General features: G+C 36.8%; 1 protein-coding gene across 1 annotated transcript in view; it reads left to right on the forward strand.

Annotated features, from left to right (window-relative positions):
- Positions 1-17474, forward strand: part of slc36a1 (solute carrier family 36 member 1) — a 36107-nt gene extending 18633 nt beyond the window's left edge. The window contains exon 12 of the mRNA XM_065271576.2: positions 16902-17474. Within this exon, the coding sequence (XP_065127648.1) occupies positions 16902-17170 (269 nt within the window). The 3' untranslated portion in view covers positions 17171-17474. The remainder of the gene's footprint in view (positions 1-16901) is intronic.
- The last annotated feature ends 1735 nt before the right edge of the window (positions 17475-19209 follow it).

Raw genomic sequence — 19209 nt, forward strand, 5'->3', positions numbered from 1 at the left:
TACACTACTCTACAAAAATAATCTGACAAACACTGACACAGCCTATTCAATTTTTCATGTTTACTCAGTTCTTATGAATTCACAAAGCGTTGCGGTCTGTCTTACAGTATATTACTGTTTGAAAGTTATATACTGTAAAATTACTATTGTTTAAAAGAAGTATAATTGCTTTGGCATTTTGGATAATCAATTTAAACAAAATGCTCTGTCTGATCTAATGTTTATTTTTCCTTATCATGCTATATTTTAGCTTTTCATATTTTATATTTTATGTGCAGAAAAATGAAACTGGAATAAAGTTTCAGCTTTTTCGTAAGTTCTCATGCAGGGGTTTAAAAATGTTGATCCTAAGGACACTGAACAGAATATATAATGTTTATTCTGATCACTTGTGTATCATCTGGGATCGATGCTTATTTCTAAAAGTCATGTTCGACTCATGATAAAATCTCATGAACCTCTTAGGATTTTATTTTGAATTGAAACATATGTTTAAAGTGTAAATGACTTCTATCTCTTCATTTTTATCTGAATTGGCTTATGATGATCATCTATTGATTTTCAGGGCCCAGACAATTTATTAAACTAACAAGGTTTTTAAATGTTTGGGGGTTTGAAGGTACACCCATGTTGGCTAGAAAATGAGTTTGATTGGATTTTTGCGACCATAACTATGTACATTACGCTTGCATGGCATTTTCATGTAGCATATGGTTGAGAACCACTTATTTATTGAATGATCGTTCTCATTTGTTTTTCATCTAGTGTCTGGCAAACTAGCCAAACGATCTGCCGTCTGTCTCTTCTAACATGACTCTTGTTGGAAGCTAGACGTTTAGGGATCATCTAAGCTATAAGTGTGGTGTCAGCATGGTAAACGCAGTTCAATTTTTCTCCAGATGAATGAGCAAATAGATTACTATATCTTCCTTTGCTGTATACAAACTCAGATGAACCCAAACATTGTGTAAATGCACAGTGGGAGACGTTCATTTCATCACATCACTGTCAGTCCACGTTAATGCAGATTAAGAAGCCATGGTGATAATGTGATCTGTTTCGATTGCTTTCATAAAACATGCAGCAGTTAAGTGCTGCTTTTCAAACATTTCAAAAACATCAGTCACTCAGGCAAAAACTCATGTGTCTCATAGAAAACATTACCGTCCATCTTCTCAAGGTCACTTACATTTAACAGAACATGTAAGATGAAACCGTTGCATTTGGCCTTGTTGATTTCAAAATGATGGGGACATTTTCTCTCTTTCTTTGCACGATCTTCTTCTTTAACTGGTGTTATATACTGTATGTTGGCTTTTGTATTAAACTTGAAGTTGAAGTGACCTGGTTCTATAAAATGTTTTTACGTCTGTTTGCTTTCAGATGAATAAGATCTTATGAAAGCTGTTGTCTCGTTTACCTGTTTTTTTGCCTTGTTCATGTTTTACTGTACTGACGTCAGAGAAAATAACCCAGTGTTGTAAAGACCTGAGGATGTGCAACTATAGGCTATTAGCTCAGTTTCAAACCTAGTCTTCATAGGCAGAATACTAACTGAAAGAAATCAATGATATGGAACGCTCTTCATACAGGTTTTTATACATTAAAGGAATAGTCAATTTTCTTAAAAGAAAAATCCAGATAATTTACTCACCACCATGTCATCCAAAATGTTGATGTCTTTCTTTGTTCAGTCGAAAAGAAATTATGTTTTTTGAGGAAAACATTGCAGGATTTTTCTCATTTTAGTGGACTTTAATAGAGCCCAACATTTATTACTTAATTCAACACGTAACAGTTTTTATTCAACGGAGTTTCAAAGGACTGTAAACAATCCCAAACGAGGCATAAGGGTCTTATCTAGCGAAACGATTTTCATTTTTGACAATAAAAATAACAAATATACACTTTTAAACCACAATTTCTCGTCTAGATCTGGTCCAGCGCGACCTAAAGTAAATGCGTAATGACGTAGTGAGGTCACGTGTTACATATATGAAACGCACATTTGCGGACCATTGTAAACAATAAACTGACACAAAGACATTAATTAGTATCATTCCACAAACAACAACGTAGGAACGGTCCTCTTTTTCAACACACTTGTAAACACTGGGCCGGATTTTCGCGTTCGTCCTCTGTGACCTCTTGACGTCATGACGTATTGAGTGGGGTCACGCTGACGCTTTCAGGACTGGATCTAGACGAGAACTTGTGGTTTAAAAGTGTATATTTGTTATTTTTCTTTTTAAAAAATGAAAATCGTTTCGCTAGATAAGACCCTTATGCCTCGTTTGGGATCGTTTATAGTCCTTTGAAACTCCTTTGAAAAACTCTGTAACGTGTTGAGTTAAGTGTTAAGTGTTGGTGTCCATTAAAGTCCATTAAAATGAGAAAAATCCTGCAATGTTTTCCTCTAAAAACATAATTTCTTCTCGACTGAACAAAGAAAGACATCAAAATTTTGGATGACATGGTGGTGAGTAAATTATCTGGATTTTTCTTTTAAGAAAATGGACTATTCCTTTAAGTACCAAAATGTACCTCTTAGCTACTAATATGCACTTTTTGGTACCAATATATGTAGGCCTACCTCTGAGGTACTATAAGTCTTAAGGTGTAAAAGTATACTTTTCGAAAGGGTACCACGGCGCCCCAGTGACAGCTTGGAACCATTTATGACTTATTGATATTTTATTTTTTCTTAATGCCATTCCAGCATCTATGGCTATATTCATGGTGAGAACTGGTTAATCCAAACACAAGTTGATTCATACATATGTTGGGGGAAAGCCAATTTGGCATTTCCAATTCATCTTACCTGCATGTTTTTGGCCTGTGGGAGGAAACGCGAGTAAACCACACTGACAAAGGGAAAACATGCAAACTCACACAACCTAACCCTAAACCCAGCTCGACCTGGGGCTTAAAGTCACCATGAAACGTAAGTAGCAATTGTCTTATTTTCCCGTGGTGACGTAAATCTGAGTGAAATGAAAAAAGGGAGGGCTAGACTTGAATTCGTCCTGATTGGTTCATTTGATGTTGGGTCAAGTTGCAAATTGCTACAATTTTTTTCCTGGACCCTGCCCAACCTGCCATACCATATGACCGAAAATAATTGTTTCGAGAAGGGGAGGAGATTTGCATCTTTAATGAAAGATTATGAGGGCACAGGAATTTATAAAAAATAATGAAGCTCACAGATAAGTCAGCAGTTTTTAATTTTTATTTCATTGCAGCTTTAAACCGGGGACCTTCTTGCTATGAGGCAAAGGTGCTACCCACTGTGACACCTCCCACCATTGCTGTACTGCAGACTGTGGGTCAAAAAAACTTATTTTAGAAGATTCTGAGTATACGATATACTGTATGTTATCCCCAGAGATCTCTGTAAATGTAAATACTGTAAAAGCTTTGCTTGGTTGCAAACTCTGGTTTGACCCTCTTACACCTGAAAATAAGGCTTTTTAAAATCCAGCATTATAGCAGCGTTTCCAGACAGAGAGTGTCTTTGTTTGAAAACAGCAAAGATATCCAAAGGCAAAACAGAGCACTAAAATCACAAAACCTGTCTCTGACACAGCTTAATGTCGGAAGCCTTAAATCTCTAAGAAATGAAAAGGCTGTTGTCCTTTGCCAGCCAAGTGTGCCAATGAAATGGACCATACAAAGATACTAAGATGAATACTAAGAGATGCATGGTCATGCGTAGTTTAAAACACTGTTGTGACACGATCAGCTTGTAATTGTGCCATGCTCTATAAAATGTTAACAACCACTTTGCCTCAAAATTTCATGTACTGTAGATTCACCACAACTATGGACAAAAATGTTCCCAAAACTTAAGCTAAATCTGACAATGCCACCATTGGAGGAACCGAAAATGAAAGCCCGGGATACACTAAATGATTATTGGCTGTCCCAGATGAAAGATTGTCACCGTGAAACTATCGTCGTGATTTCTGTGATCGTGGCTTTTCATCGGTGGTCCTATGTCGTACAGTGAGAGAGGTTCAAAAACTGCAGTTTTTCCAGTCTTGCATCCAGAGATAGCCTACGATAGTTTTTTGACCGTGTCATAAATTCAGCATGATCAACGCACAGTGTGTTTGCTGCTATGACCTGCGTACAGGTATTTGTTTACCACTAGCGCATGCTGGTGACGTTGACGTTGTCGCCGAAGCGTCCATGTCATCGTACAGTCTACATGCTTGTTGTACCCGAGTTTAAACGATCCATGTCGCACAGTGTGATAAGATAATGATCTCATAGGAGGGCAAAAATCCTGCAGTGTATTCCGGGCTTAAGGCAAGTCTATAGTAATTACAGTAGCTTAAATAATATAAGTCTTTGGTATGTCTCTATTTAGGTTGTAAACATGCATATGTACAGTACGTGTGTCTGCGCACGCACATTTGCGTGCCTTGCGCATGCAATCTTGTATTATGTCAAGCTATCAAATTGATCTAGTCTTGACAGGTTCGTGGCAGGCGCCCACAAGTTTTATTGTGTAAAATATGTGCTCTGTTGATTCATAGCTGTTATTATTATGTAATATTTCCTTCCACTAGCAAGAGATTAGCACACATCATACATATGACAACTGTAAAACTCTGAACAAAAGCATCCTGTACCTGTAACGCTGTACAAATGATGCTACGCTGAATGACAGCCTTTCATTGACTTCTTTGAGCTGTCGTTCAGCCAGCCTTTTAACATTACTCAATGAAAACAAAATTGTTTTGTTCCTTTTAGTTCATGTCAGTTGATGTCCTCGAGGCCAGCATGCTTCTTAAAGTTAGTAATTTAATTATAGTAGATATATATTAAAACAAAAAAAATTGATGCACTCATAGGTGTATGCAATGCCCAATACAGTAATGTTGCCTTCCACCTGCTATAACAAGCAGCAAATCATAGTACACCGCAATTAATGTACATAGACTAAAAGCTATTGGTTTTGTTAAAATGTATGTGCCAGTCCTCTTAAACTTCCTCTTTTTAAAGGAAAAACTTTCCTTTGGTTAATGATTGTGGTTACTACTTTCAATTTAAAAAAATTTAATTCCTTCAGTGTCATATTTTTGGGTGTTTTCGCTTTGATTTATTGAAGTGAAAGAGCTGTCGGTGTTTCATACTTGCAAACAATCCCCTGCCTCTGGTTAATGTTTGGGTGACTTAAATACAAAAGCTTCCCTTCATCTGCAAGGTTCATTTAGGAATCAGAAAACAATTTTCCCTGAAGAAAGCCTCAGAAATTAGTGCGCGATGTGTAGAAACTTGAAGTTAATACTCAAAATCAAACCATTTGTGCTTCTGAAAAGGCTGCATTCTCACAGTGAAGTACCTACTTGAAATCAGCTTCACAGGCGAGTGCATCAAAGCTGGGAAGAGAAGAGGGCGGCATGACTAAATTTCCAACAGCGTGAGTGCGTGCGTGCGCACTCTTAATGGAAAGTGGAATGGACAGTGCGTGAGCCCCCTCTGGTCCTTTACTTTTTCTGGGAATGCACTGCTATCACAGACGGCACGCTGACACTCGAGCACCAGGGCATTCTGACTGCGCCGCGCTCATCTGCTTTACCTCCGAAGCCAGAAACTGACCTCCGGTAGCCCCAGGGAAGCTGCAAACCTGATTCTTTCTTTCCTGTCGAAGACAAAAGTAGACACTTGAACCGCCCGGCTCCAAAGGTCTCTGAAAATGCCACGCTGTAAAGAGTGAAGGTCTTAAAAACTGCTTTCGTGACTCACGTGATGCTGCTCTCGTTTTTCACGTGACTATTTGGCCTTTGACTGTTTTAAGAGACCTTCTTATAGTTTGTTAATTTTGACCTTTACTATATACACGCGCTTTGTTCTAAAGCAGTATGTCAATAGAGACCAGGGGTTACAGAGATTTTATCATGGTTAAGCTTTGTTCTTGATCATCATAACAAAATGCATAAAATGTGAAATGAATGTATTATTATTCATTTTACAAAAACAATTACTTTGCCAGGTAATATTGTTTATTTGTTACAGCATGCTTTGGAATGATTGATTCTGATTGGTCAATGACAACATTCCGAATATTGTTATGTAAGGGATAATGTAGAGGCAGCCGGTAGTTATCGGGAAATAAGCCCCGACAGTGTGATCAGGACCCGACGCGAAGCGGAGGGTCTTGTATCACACTGAAGGGGCTTATTTCCCGATAACTACCGGCTGACTCTACATTATCCCGCTTATTACACGGCTACTTGCCACATAAGAAAAAAAACTGGACATGAATATGAATTTGAAACATTTTATTGGCATATTTGTTTTAAATTAACATTTTTTATCCTTCCGCGAAACTTTGCACAGATGCATAAAATGATCGTAATACCTTATTAAGATCCTCTGCTTCATACTTGTCTCCATTTTTTCTCTTTTAGCCAGTCTTTGAGAAGTTTTAATGCCCATTCTGTATTTTTTTGTGTGTTGGCTTCGTAGCTGTCATGCTCTATTTTGTCAAGTTCAGTCTCAGTAAGCTCTCTGTGTCTTGTCGTGGTTGTCCAGTGTTTGTCACAAGATGGCGCCAAACAAACAGTAATCTTTATTGGCGCGGAGCGATCTTACTCGTAAAAGTAGTACCGGCTATGCGTTATTATTTTGGAGCGGTTATTATTCGAAAAGAACGAACCTGCAAATGTCTCAACTGACCAATCAGAATCAAGCATTCCAGAGAGCCGTGTAATAATCTCAGATAACAACCACCTGAAACTGATAACATACGGGCACTGTGAGTCATCTTGATATGTGGAGTTAAATTTATTCTCTGTTTAAAAATATGCATAATAATAATATATAACAAATGGGATTATATTTAAATGGTTGTATTTGCAAATGATCACACGAAAAGTTTTCACTTTTTTATCAATCTAGAAAATATGAAAAATAACAACCCAGTAACTTAGCTTTGATCAACCAATCTCTGGAAGCATGTGAAATAGGTAATTGAAATTTAGCTCCCCCTGTGATGTCAGAAGAGGATAATCTTCACTAATCAACTATAACACTGCCATTTAGTACAAAGATCAGCTCATTTGCATTTAAAAGGACACACCCAAAATGGGAAATTTTTGCTCGCATCTACAAAGTGGAAATTTTAACATGCTATAATAAATTATTTATATGGTATTTTGAGCTTAAACTTAACATACATACTCTGGGGTAGGGCTGTGCATCGATGCATCACGTTCCCAATTAAAAATACCTATTTGAAATCGAATATGAATCACAAGGATCCGATTCTGTGTTTTTACGGATCTGTGATCAGTAGGAGGTCTTTATCAATCTAAAATCACTATAAGTTTGAGTCGTTTATAATATGCTTTTTAAAAACCAACACTCGTCAGACAACGCGCATTTGCACGATTAATTTTCACAACCCTACCCTGGGGACACCAAAGATTTATTTAACTTTATTTATTAACTCTTTTGCCGCCATTGACAAGATATCTCGTCAATCAAGAGAAACGCTTCCCTGCCAATGACGAGATTTTCCGTCTTCCTGCAATACCGCTAAAAAAAAAAAAAAAACGATTCATCCTACCTTCAGTGATTCTTTTGTAATCAGCTTTGCAATATGGGTAAGTTTCTGCAAAAACACCACATTTTGAGCAAAAAGCTGAGATAATTAAATTTTTGTGACGGACTTTTCATAGGGATCGCATTCAGAGCGATCTTTAAAACAGACACGGACATGCAGTGATTCATATTCTTTTTAAACCACCCTTCCGCAACTTTTTAAACCAGGAAGTATTGCCCTATGGCAAGTGGCTGCATGTCCGTGTCTGTTTTAAAGATCGCTCTGAATGGGATCCCTATGAAAAGTCCATCACAAAAATTTAATTATCTCTGCTTTTTGCTCAAAATGTGGTGTTTTTGCAGAAACTTACCCATATTCCAAAGCTGATTACAAAAGAATCACTGAAGGTAGGATGAATCGTTTTTTTTTTTTTTTTTTTTTGAAAGCAGAGGGTCTGTTCTTTCATTTGGTATATTGTTTATATATTTAAACAAGAAAATTTTCTGGAAGACATTAAACTTTGGGGAAAATCATGAAAAATGCTGGCGCTGGCTGGCAACTTTTTAAAAAAACGCTGGCGGTGAAAGAGTTAAAGTAATTACACTGAAAAAAATGATTCATTGAATTTAATCCATTTTTTTAAGGTAAGTGGTTGCAATCAATTTATTTAAGCTACATTTAAACAAAAAAGATTAGTAAAGTAAAATAAAATATAAAACTTTTGTTTAAATGTGGCTTAAATAAATTGATTGCAACCACTTACCTTAAAAAAATTTATTAAATTCAATGAATCCTTTTTTTCAGTGTATTACATTTATTTATCTTAAAGTCTTGTGAAATGTCTCCTTTACGTAAAAATATGCAGCATTTTTGTCAAAACATATATTTTTATGTTACTTTAACTTAAACAATTTCAACTTGATTTTATGTTATGTTAACTTTTCACAAGCCAAAATGGTATGTTGAATTAACTTGCAAAACCAAGTTGTTTTAACTTCATGCTGCATTTTTTTACAGTGTAGGAAATGTTTCTTCTTCTGGGAAGGTTTGCCTTTCTTACAACTAAGCTAATAACATCAATATTTCCTGTCCATAATTACTCATGTGGCAAGTGTAATAAGCTTTATAATGTACAGCCAGCCGGTTGTTATCGCAAATTCCTTCCGGGGTGATTTAAGATTCGGATCACCCTGTCTGGATTGATTCTGTAATAACAACCGATTGCCTGTATGTTATCCCTTTACTTTTCAGTTTATGTTCTCTTTTTTGTTTTCATTTTCAAAGTCAACTTGTATGCAAATTCTATGTTAATCAATAGGTGTGGTTTACTTATTCAGGGAGAGTGTGAGCCAGTGTTGCCAACTTACCGTTTACTTACCTAACTTGTTATTTTACATCATTACCTGGCTTAATTCTGATTGGCCAGTCGAGACATTTGCAGATAAATGGTTTTGTTTTCCCAGATAACAACCGCTCAAAACTAATAACACACGGTACCCGGATGCTGCAAATCATTTTGACAGGTACAGTGTAATATTACACAAAACTTAAATATTAATATTTCTTTTAATAACATATATATGACATTATATTTAAAAATGATTAAACTAAATAGTGTGTTTGTGACATTTGAACATCTTGTCTTATCTTAAAACCCAAAGTAAATGGGTTTTCCTCACGCAATTGTCTGCATTCATAAAAATAAGCAAATAAAATATTTAAATTCAATATTTAGTTTTACTTATGAGTTAATTAGCCGTGTAATAAGTGTATCCCTTACACAAAGCATTCTTGGGTAAAATGCAAATTTTCGTAGTTTAGTCAATATACAGAATATTCAGAATTCGATGAATATCCAATCAGAATCAAGTATACCAGAGAACAGTTTAATAATAGGAACAGGCTAGCCTGCAAAGTATATTATTATTATCTTTATTTAAATATTCTCAAATAGCACATTCTCCACAGAGAATATTTTAAGCCATCAGCATTATGTTACTGTACTCTGCACATTGTAGTAGACCTGGTTTTTGCAGATGATAATAAACTATAGAGGATCACGTGAGTTAATGCCCCAGAGAATGGCTATTTCAATTTCAGATGATTTAATTTGGTTCACCGCAATTGCCTGGTTTGTGAACGAAGGTAGGAAACATCAAAGCCAATCAATCAGTTTAAGACCAATCTTGGTCTCAGTGCTCTTGGATTAGCGTTTCCAGCTTGATTTTAGATGCTCAGAGGTTTTCTCCGCATTGCTCTTATTCGAAGTGTGAACTGTGAGCCCACACTCTTAACTGGAGGCTTTGAACTGTGCTATGAAGCAGTCATAACTTAGATTACATTTCGTGAGAGAGGTACAGTATGTTATATATACAGTACCCTAAATCATGAATAAAGTTGTAGCATAGCCAGGATGGCATTACATAGGATAACTAGATAGAAAAATGTAATGTGAGTGGAGCTCGTGCACACCTAGCCACATGATGATTGAGTGTTATGGGTTGTTGCTATGGGCATTGCTGCTTGGTTCTAAAGGTGTTTCCCTAATCATGTTGATTTGCGGTTGCCAATGTGTTTTGGGATGGTTGCTTACTGGTCCAGGTCAAAATAGCACCTCCTGAGTCTTTGTGATAGTCACTTCAGATCCCACCTTCAATGGAAGTCTTTGGGAGTTGTATTCATTTCATAGGTAGTTGTGTACTGTTTATCAGTAAAATAAGCCTTGCATTTCAATTTAGAGTCATGCTCAAATTTTGGTTTGATGCGGTCAAATTTGACAAACATCAAGTTGTAGTTCTCACCAATGAGGTTGCTTTTCAGCTCTTTGCTATATGGTTGATTCTCACAAAATCCAGATTTAGAAGGTGACCAGCATCAGAATTTTTAAAAAGCCCTTGAAGCCAATAATTTTTTTTTTTTTTGCACAAATAAGATTAAGGTCTGAACTTACTATAACCATTATTTTTAGAGGATTTAAAAAATATTTCCTTTAGAATTATTTAAATTTTTTTAGATTCATGTTTCAGTAATGAGAACTAAAAAGTTGTCTAGGTACTATGACAAACAAAATTTCAACTTTTATCTGGAGAGGCAAAAATAAGAACTGCTTACCTGGTAGCCATCTTGAGTGTCACAGTCAGTTATGTCCCTTCCAACAAACTAAAAAAAAAAGTTAGTTACTTGAGGGCTTAAACAATGATTGAAAATAGTTGTGGAGGATGAAAAAATTGCTCTGGACACATTTATATTCCTTATTATTGTATCTACATTTACCAATGATCACCAAATACCACATGTTTCTTTACTGTAAATGTTTATAGTATAACATGCACTGAAGCTTTTTATTTTTGAGATTTTTTAATTATAAATATAACCATGTCAAAGAACCCAAATCCAGTCATGGACACGTTGCGGTAATGAAAATTTTCCCCTTAAATGTGGAAAAAAAACTACAAAATTGGTTTGTATGATGTCATTTGAAATCATGTTTGTAACTGTATGCTTATTATTTTGATAGCATTTACTTTTTTTATCAAAATGTTTCATGACACCAAGTCTAATTTCACAGGAATCACCCAAATACCTTGGCAATGATGCTAAATTTCATCTGTAAACATGTGGACTCTTAATTATAAGATAATTTTTCCATCTAATTCACATCTGTAATGATAGGATGCCACATCCAGGCCTGTCAGTATTGCACATGATTTTGGTGCTTTGATTACATTTCAATTCACTTCTCCCTTCCCATTTTTTACCACAATATTTAGCTTCTTTGTCTTAAGTGAGACAGAAACGTGCTCTTTTTCATTAATAATACTATGCTGTTTATGACACTAACTGTCCTAGTCATCGTAATGAGGCGTTATGTCACGTTTTCTGTCCATATTTTGAAAGCTTTTTGAAATACTCCTCGTGTTTTTCCTTCCCTCTGACAGTTTAATAGTTGCTCATTTAAAAAGCTGCTGAGAAATAAATGGTTTCCTTGTGATTGATGTGTCTGAGATGAGTTCATTGTTAATCTTTTTTGGCAACAAGAGGCCCTCTTAATGGGCTTGGAAGGATCTATTGAAAAAGTCTCAATGGACTTGTTACTTACAATAATATATACGGATTTATTTCTTTCATTATTTATTAACGGGAATGGGTGACATCCTTGACATACATTTCTTTCGCACTAGGACGTTCCTTTTGTGCAAATAGGAATGCATAATATACTGTATATAATGCATATAGAGCAATGATAAGAGCCAAACAACGTGATTTATATAAATGCTGGCTCACGTTTTTGAAGTGCATCAACACAATCAAACATTAGTCTGACTTCTGATGTGACCAGTGAGTCATACGGCTTTATCGATCACATTGCAGTCACTGTGCACAATTTCAGGTTTCATTAAAAAGATGTAGGCCTGGGTTGTGTCCAAGAAAAGCTGCTCACCCTACTGAAAAGACCAGCTAAAACCAGCCTAAGCTTGTTTGTCGGGTTTATCTGGTTTTCCAGTCTGGTTTTTGCTGGTGTAGCATTTTGGTTTAAGAGAGGTTTTGGGAACCCATTGGTTGTCGGTTGGGATTAGAACAACTTTCTGTTACATTTCAGACATTCTAACCCAAACCCCAAATCTAACCCCAAACCCAAGTGACAATGGTTTGACAATAAAAAATAAATAAATAAATAAAAATACATAAAATAAGACAAATGATGTATGGTATTTGCACGCACCTGCTCTTCACCGAAGTGAATGGGAAGGGTCGTCATATCATATGCACATAAAATTGGACTTTGGAGTAATCCTTGTATGACTTTTGAAAAATTGCACAAAATGATGAGAATAGGTAGGGTTTTGGCCACCTTTTTAGCTGATTAAGCTGGTCAGGCTGGAGACATGCACGCGTGCACACACACACAAAAGCGAAACGTCTCCGCATTGGATAAGAACACGCTATCTTATAGCATTGTCTTCTATGATGTGCAAAACAACTCTGTTAAAATCTAAAAAAAAGTGTTGGTTAGTGTTTCATGACGCTTTAAACCAGCTAAAAACAGCCAACAAGCTTCCAGCCTGACTAGCTAAGACCAGCTAAAAAGTGTCCAAAACCCGCCTGCTTTGCCAGATTAACTTGCTAAAACCATCCTTTGTGCTTTTGTCACACTTTCAGGATTTTTTACAGATATCTTTTATCTAGGAATATTCAGAGCATTTCCGTGAATAAAATGCTACCCAGATGCAGCTGTTTATTAAATATTCATCTAGCTTTTGGCTAAAATATAGACCACCGCATCTATTTCTCGACAATAAACTTGACAAGTCTCTGTTTTATACTTTAAACATTCACTGTCTGACAGTCAGCAACTATTTATAGGGTTATAATGGGTAATTTGTCTCAGCGCAAGTGTTTTCCATCTGTAGTTTTTTCACAGCGCATCCATGGAAATCTTCACATGGCGGAGGGACTTTTGTTGTGTGTTTGAATGAAAACTGCATTGTGACTGAATTATCTCAGTAGTGCGGCCCAACTATGCTCAAACTCTCAAAGCTTTAAACACACAAACTAGACTGGCAATGCTCCAACTCCAACCAACTTATTTTCTAGTAATTAGAGATGAGAAGATTTTAAAGAGAAGACATTTTTTCGACACACTTTCTTTCTGACCCAAAACATTAATGTGGAGTTTTGGACTTTAATCCCAAGCTGAATCTTGGTATCAAATTTTCGTAACCACTCGGGAATTAGCTTTTTTAACTTGGACCACAAAGCAACCAAACAGAAGGCACAAGCGAAAAATATAAAAAAAATATATATATAAAAATACAACAACAACCAAGCAGCACTCCTTTTATTGAGGATAAGTGGGTCTAAGCTATGTTCACACTGCAGGCTGAAACGACCTAATTGCGATTTTTTTTTTGCCCCTATGCGACCTGTATCTGATCTTTTCATGACAGTCTGAACGACACAGATCCGATCTTTTCAAATGTGACCCAGGCCACTTACAGTAGGTATGTGGTCCTGAATCCGATACGTCGGATCTTTTGATATGTGACCTCCATCTGAACGGCCAGGCCACATGTATCCGACCCGTACATCATTGATACACTACAAATGTGATAATTCTGCATTGAAGCAGGCGGGAACGAGAAGATAAACAACAACCATGCGGGACGATGCTGCTGAGACCAGTCAATGGAAGGGAAGCGAGGTCATAGTAGGGCTGGGCGGTATGGCGGTATATTCCGTTACCGCGGAATGCAAATAAGTGGGCGTGGCTAACTCTGACCTCCAGCATGTTAGACTGAGTGTGACGGAGAAACATGTAAAATAGTTCACTTATAAAAATTGAATGAGTTATTTGTGTAATTTATATAATAAGTGCCAGTGAATCCACTGCGGGTCACGCAGCGAGACTCTTGTCTTGCTCGCTCTCTCGCGCTGTCTCTCGCGCTCTCTCTCTCTCCTCATGCAGCAGCCGGCCGTTCTCTCGCGTGCAGAGGTCTCTCTAGGCAAGCGCAAGGAGCTGCGGCAACACCAAATAAAGAGTTCTTCTCGCACATAATGCTAATAGATGTAAAGTTTTCTGAACTTTAAGCAAGCTAAGACAAAACTCGCGTTTATATCAGTGACCCGTGCGCTGCTGTGATGTAGTTTGACGCGCCATTTGCTTATACAAACATATTTGATCGGAAAGAGGAGAAAGAGATGCAAATGTTGAGGTCTAATAGAAATTAAAGGGCGTCAAGACCTTAAAACAAACTTTATGATCATCACATCATAGCACCTGTCACATTTATAGTATCTAGAGCTTCTTCTCTCATATACAGGTATTTATCCTGTCTGTAGGTTTTTGCATATATTTTTACCTGTTCATTTTACATATTGCATATGTTTAATGTAATGTATGCATAAATACAAAATACAATGAAGCCATACTATAGCTTCAATAGTCTATAAAATTAATAACTCAATTAAAAACAAAATTAATAACTCAATTTCTGTATAATCAAGACTTATCTGTTGTTATCTTCTGGGCATTTTCACTTTAACATTATTAACTTTAAATTGCTCATATTTTAAAACTGTGGTGAGCATTTAGTTAAAAGCTATAGTGAGTGGTGTATTTCTGTACATTTTTATCATCAAAAAAACAATATAAACTGAAAAACATGTATACTGTGAAATATTCCGTTCCGTGAAATAAAATGACTTATTCCGTGAAATAGATGTTTGGTCATTCCGCCCACCCCTAGCTCATAGATTTTATTAAAATTTGCTAACACGGCTCCACAAAACGCCATGGCCAAAAACCTTGCTCTCCTCCTTTTTAATTTTCTTCTTAAAACGAGAAGATTGTAATTGTGTTGGCTCCGTTGGGAAAATAACTTTAATATTGCAAAAAGAGCTCCGCTATTGACTACACTGTTGTTGACATCCATGTTTAATGTTAGCTACTTCCGCAAACAACGAGTGACGTCGTTGACCGTTGAGTACTCTTCTGCGCATGCGGGTCACTTCTGGGTAATTTCACATTCACACAGGAGATCACATAAGGTCGCATTTCATTGAAAATGTGAATGGCCTTGCAAAAAAATCTAATTTTTTCAAAATATCAGAATTGAGCATTAAGCCCTGCAGTGTGAACGTAGCCTAATAATGCTATACTGTATATCACCATATAGCACATTTTCTTTGTATTCATTTTATGTGATGACTCTTTATACTCTTACATCAAGACTTGCGCTCCGGGGTTAAATATGATTAATGAAGACTTTTATATCCTCTGTTGCTCGACACCTTTTTGCTTGACACCTCTGGAGTTCCCCTGAAGGTCTTAAAGCGGGGCTCTTCCATACATGAAGCAATTTACTTTAAAGCGTAGCTGTCAAAGTTGCTGCGCGTGCAGATCGAATCCTTGCTTTGTCAGAACGGCCTTATAAAAACAGCTTAAAAAGAGTGGCAGACCTCATTAATCTAGAAGCTCTACAATTTGGCAGGGCATAGTCCTTTTTTCTTTTCAAGTGGAGATATGTGCTGACTTCAGAATATGACAAGGTGATCCAAAGCTGAACAATAAAATAGATGAGACACACGTGCGTACCTGTCGGCGTGTTTGATATTCGAATTGATCACCTGTCTGATCAAATACCTGCAGTCAACAATCTTAACTGGTTTCATTGGTTTGACAAAGGTTGGTTCATTTAGTGTATCAAAGGATGTGGAATCAATTACATAAAACTTGGATCAGCTGAATACAGAAAACCCAGATGGCAGCTGTCCCTGATACAGCGCTGGCCTTGATCTCCGAAATCTGGAGGAGGACACGAATTACAAAACACAGAAAGGAACTTGAAATCTTGTTGTCTAAATGAAAAGTAGGATAGAGCTGCAAATCAACAAAAATAAGGTGAAACGGGTTAATTGTAGGATTTTAAATCTCTTCAGATGCATTGTGTTCATGCTAATAAAGCTGATTGTTATAAAAGTATATTCCTGTAATGTGTAGCTATGGTGCAACCTCCCATCCCATTCCCATCATCAGCGCTCTGAAACAAATGAGTCACCGTCCGAGGACGAATCTGTAATTTTGTTTGTTGGAAGAGGCGAGGTTAGTAGTTCCATCAATTGATCCAGCACATGTCCTAATGTGCATTTACTTTGTGATACCTTGAAAACCCCTGTTCTGCTTTTAGGTCCCAAGGGGGATGTCCCTGCTCTGTAATCCGTTTGGTGTACAACTCTCACATCTTCAAAGTGACCTACATCTCAGTCCCCTTGGACTGTTGTCTCCTTCGTGCTTAAAAAGCCTCTCAAAACAACATATTATACAGCAGACTATTCTCTTACATGGGTTGTGGAACGTCCTCCCAAAGGTCATCCTTCTTTAGTCCTTTGACGTTAATTTGCCAGACACACGGGTGGCAGATTACGGTTCAAAGAGTTTTACGTGTCAAATGAGAATGGAATGTGCGGCCGACAAGTTTTAACAGCTCCCACAAAAGCAATAATAAGTGACAGGTAGCGGGTATGTGCACAAATGCGTGACTGACAGGAATTCGCAACGTGAGGGTTTGAAGATTTAAAAGCTCCTGATTTCTTGCTGTGCACGGTGTGAAAAACGGAGGAACATTTGGTGGGGAGCGATATGTATCACAAAAATAAATAATCCCTAAAGTACTGCTCTGCATGGCCACCGCCGTACCCAAATAAAACAAAGTCATCAGCAATTATTTTAATGCTTCTGTCTTTTTTCCAAATAGATCTACTAAATGTTTTAACCTCCTTGTCTCTCTCAAGACCTGTTGGAAGCGATGCTATGGTTAAACATGATCTCCTTTTGTCGTTTTTTCAGGTGCTCTTGCCATATTGATTCCAGAGCTTGACCTCGTGATCTCGCTGGTGGGATCTGTGAGCAGCAGCGCTTTGGCCCTCATCTTTCCACCTTTGCTTCAAATCATCACCTTTCATAATGAAGGCATGACTCCATTGGTAATGGCCAAAGATGTGGGAATCAGCGTCATTGGTCTGGTGGGTTTCGTGGCAGGGACCTACATCTCGATTCAAGAGATTATCACACGCAACAGTGCCGGACGCAACAGCACACACCTTCAGCTCATGTGAATGTTGAACCACAGCCATTACTCTTTATATACTGTAGTGAGTTCTGCTTGGGATTATTTTTGCTGACCATTTCTTTATGTTTTTTTTGTTTGTTTTTATAGCACTGCATTTCTTCGCTATGAGTTTTGGCGAGGTTTTTTTACTTTTTGTTTTAGAAGTACCTTCTTTTACTCAAACATGGCCATTTCTCCAAATGTTAAAGAGACACTGCGCTTTTTTTGAAAATAGGCTAATTTTCCAGCTCCCCTAGTGTTTAACATTTGATTTTTACCATTTTGGAATCCATTCAGCTGATCTTTGGGTCTGGCGCTACCACGTTTAGCATAGCTTAGCATAATCCATTGAAACTGATTAGACCATTAGCATCATGCTAAAAATAACCAAAGAGTTTTGATATTTTTCCTATTTAAAACTTGACTCTTCTGTAGTTACATCGTGTACTAAGACCGACATATAAAATTAAAAGTTGCGATTTTCTAGGCCGATATGGTTAGGAACTATACTCTCATTTTGGCGTAATAATCGAGGACTTTGCTGCCGTGCCATGGCAATATAAAATAGTCCCCTGCTATTAAAAGTAACTGCGTCGGTCTGAGTACACGATGGAACTACCGAACAGTCAAGTTTTAAATAGGAAAAATATCGAAACTCTTTGGTTGTTTTTTAGCATGATGCTAATGGTCTAATCAGATTCAATGGATTGTGCTAAGCTATGCTACAAGTGCTAGCGCCAGACGGAGATCAGCTGAATGGATTCTAAAACTGTAAAAATCAAATGTTTAACTCTAACATTTGATTGGAGCTGGAAAATGAGCATATTTTTTTAAAAAGTGGAGTGTCCCTTTTAGGTCTTACAATCTTAGCAGAAAAATCTGTGTATGTTAGTTTTTTGTTTACCATCTCAGCAGATTCTTGAGAAACAAGTTTTACCTCTGCATATTATAGACCTCATGGTTTATTTTATTTTTGGATTTATTGGGTATTTTTGTTTTTATTATTATTTTGTGGAAATGCATTTTATATACAACTACAGGATGATTTATGTTTTTAAACCAAACACAAGATGCACACTGATATCCACTAACAGTCTCTATATACAGGTATGATCTCATTTAAATGTACAGTATACATTTTGTCCCCTCTAGTTTTTAAATATGCTCATGATCTTTACCACAACAAACAGTTTAACTTTATAGAAACAGTAGTGTGTAGTTTTTAATTCAACACTGATTCTGTTGTTAAACACACTTATGACTGTGGTACTTGAATTTGTTTTTTTTTTATGTGTGAACTTGCTGTATATATTGTTAATGGTGCCACATTTTTTTGGGAATCTTTTTTGTATTTGTTGTAAATTTTCTGTATTTTCGAATTGCACTCAGATTCAGCATTTCAGTGTAATAGGTGTTATTTGACGTGTGTACTGTACATGTACTGTAAGTTGTTTGTCTATCCTTGCTGATTTTAATCAGCATATTTCACACATTTTAAAGTTTTACACTATACAGACATGATATGTCAGGGACAGATTCATCTAAAAGACCAGGGCTGCTTTTCCCAATAATGTTGTCACTTGGCACGCTATGATTAAAGACTCTTGGGAGCAGTTTCCCAGACAGGGATTAGACTAGTCCTAGACGAAAATAAATGTAAGAGCTGTCCAAACTGAATACAACTTGCACCGACATATCTTAAAAAACATCAGTGCCCTTTGTTTTGCCTCAAAATGCACACAAGTAATGTTTTTAGTTTGTTAAAACTAATTATATTTCATAATTAAACTAAGGCCTAGTCCTGGCTTAAACTAATCCACTCCTAAAGGTTTACCTTAAATGCATTTATACCTTTTCTAAGCGTGTTCCCCTAACTGTACCTTAGGAGGTTGATTAAGGTTTACTTTCTTAAGTACAACATTACCAGGTGCTGTCCATTGCGGTGGTGATGAATTGGTTGATATTAATAGTTCGCTATGTTATGTGAGATAGTGGTAGAAGCACTTCAGATAAAGTTGAAATGTATTCATTTATTAGGACTATCTT

This window comes from Paramisgurnus dabryanus, chromosome 16 (assembly GCF_030506205.2).
Source record: "Paramisgurnus dabryanus chromosome 16, PD_genome_1.1, whole genome shotgun sequence".
Lineage (NCBI taxonomy): Eukaryota > Metazoa > Chordata > Actinopteri > Cypriniformes > Cobitidae > Paramisgurnus > Paramisgurnus dabryanus.